This window comes from Peromyscus californicus, unplaced genomic scaffold, assembly GCF_007827085.1.
Source record: "Peromyscus californicus insignis strain IS unplaced genomic scaffold, ASM782708v3 Scaffold_4__1_contigs__length_199733344, whole genome shotgun sequence".
In the NCBI taxonomy this organism is placed as follows: Eukaryota; Metazoa; Chordata; class Mammalia; order Rodentia; family Cricetidae; genus Peromyscus; species Peromyscus californicus.
The window spans coordinates 95,437,863-95,443,799 of NW_026294562.1; the positions used below are offsets into that span (position 1 = coordinate 95,437,863).

Below are 5,937 nucleotides of genomic sequence, written 5' to 3' on the forward strand. Positions count from 1 at the left end.
AACCTCTCTATTTCCCACCACCGTGACTGATCCTCTGAGGGAGAAGATATTTGAGTGGTCAGTATCCCCGATCCAGGCTGATAAACATGAAATCCAGTGTAGAATTCTCAATATTAAGTGTCCAATGGAGAGGAAAAGAGAAGCAAAAAATTAGTCTACGTATTATATATTTAAAGAGCAGAATTCAGAACTGAGAACACATAAGTACTGCACCTCTTGTCTTGTTTTTGGATTTATGGTAAAGCTACCTGACATTTTGAAAGAAAACTACAGTCATCAAAACACTAAATCATTGTAAAGCTACCCCAACTTCATTTCATTTTATTAAATAAAGAGATGCTTAACTCCTATATGTGACCAGGTCCTCTGGCATTTCACAGATATCACTTCCTTTAATCTCACAACAAAACTGTACTATAGGGCCAGTTCTCCCATTGTTCAAGTTAAAAATATGTTGAGTACCAAAGAGTTTAAGTGTCATGTGTAATTTAATATAGATGACCTGTGTTTCTGCCTTCTCTGCTTCCACTTACAACTTGGCAGTTAGTGCAGAATGACTAGTGTAAGTCAAAATGAGATCAGGGTTGCCACTTTGAACTCTGCTTGAGTCAAAAGGCAAAGAGCAGGAAGGCTGGGTGCTTGGTCTGTTCTTCAGCCCTGAGTACGTTCAGTCTGAAGAAGACTTCAAGGGAGCTGGAAACCATGCTGCAGGTACGATAGAAAAAGGAACTGTGGGTGCTTTTTTTTTTAAGAAAATGGAAAGCAACAGAGGTGTGACAGCTTCAAATATCTCAATGATTTTATATAGAAAGTTGAAGATTCATACCATTAAACATATGGTGAATAATTGATAATGTTAAAAGAAAAACACCTAATGATAGGGCTAACATCAAAGGAAATAATCTACCTGCTATAATGGTAACTTAAAGAGGAAGACCCAGGAAAGAAGAGACAGGGGACAATCTTGAATGAGTTGCAGGTTCTTGGCTGTTGATTCACTGAACCTCCCAATTCACCAAGTCAGGTGATCAGTTGCACCAACAGATGGATTATATGCTTATTTACTCTGAGGAAATTGAAAAACTTAAAAGAATTAATACATTTAGAGGACATTTAATACTGATAGCATTATAACTTGCAATTGTTTAACTCCTTCAGATGTGATAATATTGTAAGGAGACTATTATACTTATGAGAATATTATACCATGTTTGGGGAGATGAAGAATATTAACACCTTCAATCAAGATGCAGCCAACAACACAACCCATCAATGAGCAATAGGGGACAATTTGCTTAGTATTTTCTCTATTGTAAATCTTAGTGGTGAACTTACCATGAAGCACAAAATACACTGTTTTTAAATGGTTGCCTTTAAAAAAATAACTAAGCATGGGATTATTTAAATATATGTAAACAAGGCATGGTGGCACATGCCTGTACTCTCATGTTGAAACATGATTATCACAAGTTTGAGATGAGCTAGGGCTAGTCTATGTATAGTAAGACCTTATCTGAAAAAGATTCTCTCTCTCTCTCTCTCTCTCTCTCTCTCTCTCTCTCTCTCTCTCTCTCTCTCATATACACACACATATATACATGAGTGTATATATATATATACTCATTCAAAAATTTTAGCACATTTTCTGCCAAACACTGGGTATTTTTAAGACAAAGGTAAAAGTTATTAATGGTAATATGTTTTAATTGAGGAAAAAGAAAGGTAAGCAAGCCATAGATCATGGTGCAATGTACACAATGGCACTTCAGACATCTGTAGAAGCATATGTCTTCAAAGAAAGTGAATCAGATCCATCCTCATGAGACCTAGAAGGCTTTGTAAAGGAAGTAATCTTGAAGGCTGAGGCTAAGCACCTAGGATAATGACGGGTATCTAGGTTAGTGGGAGAATGCATGAGAAGATGCTGAGAAACAGTGAAATGCAGGGAGAGGTCAGAAAGGATACTGAGTGTTGTGCCAATGAGGTTATAGTTCACCATGAAGATCTAAAAAACATCAAAAGAATTAGATTTTGGCACTATCAGCTTTTTATTAGAAAGAAGTCATTATGTCATATTATTATAAAGTACAAGAAGAAATGAATGTGAAAGTAAATTAGCAGACAGAATGCAGAATAAAAATGACCAGGAACTTAAGGCTAGTGGGTACACAGAGGATGGAAAAGGGAGCTGAAGAAAGGAAAATTGGAAATAAATTATAGACAAAAGCAATAGGATTTAACTAGATGGAGTACAATATGAGGAAGATGGCCTGGAAGTCTGACAAGTTGCAGACATGAGATTGTGAATGAATGAGCTGACTAGGATGGGGGGCTTGGAGAGATGGCTCAGAAGTTAAGAGCACTAGCTGTTCTTGCAGTGGACCTGAATTTAATGCCCAGCACCCACATGGTGGCTCACAACTGTCCATAGCTCTATTTCCAGGAAATCCAATACCCTCTTCTGATCTCCATGGGCACAAGGCATGCATCTAGTATATTGACATGCATGCAAGCACAATAATCATATACATAAAAATAAATACATATAAAAATATTGGTGGAGGGGTTGAAGAAGACTATGGAATGACAAAGTTTGAAGTGTATATAGGAGTTCTAATTGATTGGCACAAGAGGAGACTCTCAAGAGATCATTGAAATTATGGACCTTGACATTGAGGGAAGGATCTCTGAAGTCAAGGTTTAAGGATACCTTGTATAAGTATTACATAAAAAGAAGATAAGCCAGGCGGTGGTGGCGGCGCACGCCTTTAATCCCAGCACTTGGGAGGCAGAGGCAGGTGGATCTTTGTGAGTTCAAGGTCAGCCTGGTCTACAGAGCAAGATCCAGGAAAGGCACAAAACTACACAGAGAAACACTGTCTCAAAAAATAAAATGAAATAAAGAAGATAACTGAAATAAGCAGGGTGATTCTTAACTAGTCCCATTTTATTCAAAGAGGAAGGAACAAAATCCCTAATTCTGCAAACCACAGATATTTATAACTTGGTCAAAGGAAGAGACTACTATTGAATCTGTGGAATAATAAAAAAATTATAGTAAGTATGAAAAAAACCCTAAAGAAATGAATTTCTCATTTCCCTCAACAGGGACATTTCACACTGGAGATGGAGGCTCAAAACCACACCACCGTGACAGAGTTCATTCTTTTGGGGTTAACAGAGAATTCCACACTACATGTCATCCTCTTTATGGTATTTCTAGGAATATATGCTGTTACTTTAGTAGGCAATATCAGCATCATCACTTTAATAAGAAGCTGCCCCCAGCTCCAAACTCCCATGTATCTGTTCCTTAGCCATCTGGCTTTTGTGGACATTGGGTTTTCCACGACTATCACACCTATAATGCTTACAGGATTCCTTGGATATGGAATGGTACTCTCTGTGGCTGCCTGTGAAGCCCAATTCTGCATTGCAGTGACATTTGGGACAGCTGAGTGCTTTCTCTTAGCTGTCATGGCTTATGACCGATATGTGGCCATCTGCTCACCCCTGCTCTATGCCACGCATATGTCCCCCAGGATTTGCTTCCTCTTAGTTGGGGTTTCCTATGTAGGTGGATGTGTGAATTCATGGATGTTTACTAGTTGTCTGCTGAGTTTGTCCTTCTGTGGACCAAATCAGATAGATCACTTTTTCTGTGACTTCCCTGCTGTGTTGAAACTTTCTTGCTCAGATGTTTCCATTATTGGAATTATCCCCTCTATCTCTGCTGGATCCATTATTGTGGCCACAGTGTTTGTCATAGCTATTTCTTACACCTACATTCTCATCACCATCCTGAAGATGCGCTCTACTGAGGGCCGCCAAAAGGCCTTCTCCACCTGCACCTCCCACCTCACTGCAGTCACTCTCTACTATGGGACCATCACATTCATTTATGTAATGCCCAAGTCCAATTACTCTACTGAACAAAACAAAATAGTGTCTGTGTTCTACACAGTGGTGATCCCCATGCTTAACCCCCTCATCTACAGTCTGAGGAACAGAGATGTAAAGGAGGCCCTGAGAAAGGCCACCATCAGAGTATATCTATAGAGTGTAAGGATTTTACTTGTGCATGCCTCTATAAGTGCCTACCATCTGCTGATCAACTGATTGTGTAAGTTGAAATCCTATTCCTTTGCAACAACGCTCACCTTTCTACACTTCTATAGTAAGAAGACACCTTAAAATCTGTCAAGTTATAATAATACAGCAATAATTATTACTATTATGGAACTCTGCATATATCAAGATATGTTTAGTTGTCTAGTTTATGTAGCAAACAATAATTAATGCTTGGCATTTTATGACCCTGTTATAAATAAATTATATATTAACTGATTTATCCTGACAGAAACCAAATAAAGTGGCATCATAATTTTTTATTTTGTAAAAAAATTGTCTGGACATAGGAAAATGAATGTTGATCAACCATAAACTCATGAAAGAGCAGAGATGTGAGATTGATACTAAAACTGAGAGACTTAGTCACCAATGGTCTTTGGCTTTGCATTTAGTTTCTATAATGAATCTATGAGGCTGGCATTTTAAATTATACTAAATTTACATATGAGAAAATCAAGCCTTGGAGAAATCAAGCAGTTTCTCCAAAGAAGTGAAGAGCCATTCCCTCTGATTCTATGCTCCATGCAACACAGATGTTGATTTAATTCCTCTGGTTCTGTTTTCCACACACCTGACTTATATCATACTATGATAAATCTAATGTGAGCACTCTTGTGACGTGATTTGTCCATGGTAATCAAGCCTCAGTTAGTACATCAATCTTTGGGGACAATTGGCTTTGTAAAGAAGATCAATTTTATGCACACCATAACCAGGTTAGATGATACTCCTTGTACAAATTTGGCTAGCATTCCATCCATGTTTAAATACACATCAAAACCACATTTCTGATGTAATGGTATATATAACAATTTAGAAGACCATTTTAACCAAAGAATTTTGATTAGTGCTTCCACAACAGTCACGGTTCTGTGTCTATGAAAAAATTAGGATTTAAAAAAAAAAATCCCCCCTACAAAAAAAAACCCAGAGATAATGTTACAGGTTATACTGCACAATTTCCTTGCAGAAAGTACATATTTTGACTGACACAATCATCACATCACCATGACTTCTGGAAAAGTAGGTGAAAATGGTTTTCACACGGGAATCCCAGAGCACAGGCTCAGTTTAGTGTTTATTATCTTTTAAAGCAAAAGTTAGAACCTCGTTCCTCAGGACAATAGGGCTGGAGACATCAGGGTTTGGAGATATTTTCTAGAAACTAACAAAATGAATATATTCATGGTTTACTAAGCAAAACTTTAGAGTACAATATTAGTCAGAGGATAATACAGAACAAATGAAAACAGATATAAGTGAAAATTATGACAATGTTATACCAGCCATTAAACTTCTCATATCTTAATATTTATTTACTTTAAATACATACTAAAAAGTAGACAATTAAGTAATTTATGGAAAGGACCTGTCACACAGTGGAACTGAAAACCATGCAACTGTCCTAAGAGGGCATTCCTTCTCCTGTTCATGGAGAACAAAGCTACAGTCATAAAAAAATCTCTGTGAAAAAATCAAATTTCCTTCTCCAGTTAAGCACCTTGCACAGAGGGGGGATACAGACCTCCAAGGGCTATTTTTGACAGTTTTGTTGGAAACACAACTGTTGGACACAATCTCAACATTTATTAAATGCCAGGTATCATGCTTGTGTGGAAACAATTAAGCCATTGTCTCACCTAAAGTAATTAAAATATTATATAGAAGTCACATGTTTCCAGAAGTGCTTGGTCATTTACACATACAATACAAACAAAAACAAAGAGGTGCAATAGGCCATAAGAGGGGACACTTTTATCAATCAGGATTGTAGAATAGTGTTTTCTTTGAGAAACAGGACTCGGG

General features: G+C 37.4%; 1 protein-coding gene across 1 annotated transcript; it reads left to right on the top strand.

The window, feature by feature from the left end:
* The first annotated feature begins 3,120 nt into the window (after positions 1-3,120).
* On the top strand, positions 3,121-4,059 carry LOC128123857 (olfactory receptor 477). The gene has a single exon (XM_052760143.1). It carries the CDS (start codon positions 3,127-3,129, stop codon positions 4,057-4,059), a length of 933 nt encoding a protein of 310 aa, XP_052616103.1. The 5' UTR covers positions 3,121-3,126.
* Positions 4,060-5,937: the final 1,878 nt, after the last annotated feature.

What these genes read in the sequence shown, in the direction of transcription:
- LOC128123857 (XM_052760143.1), top strand. Translation starts at nt 3,127, where the DNA reads ATGGAGGCTCAAAACCACACCACCGTGACAGAGTTCATTCTTTTGGGG.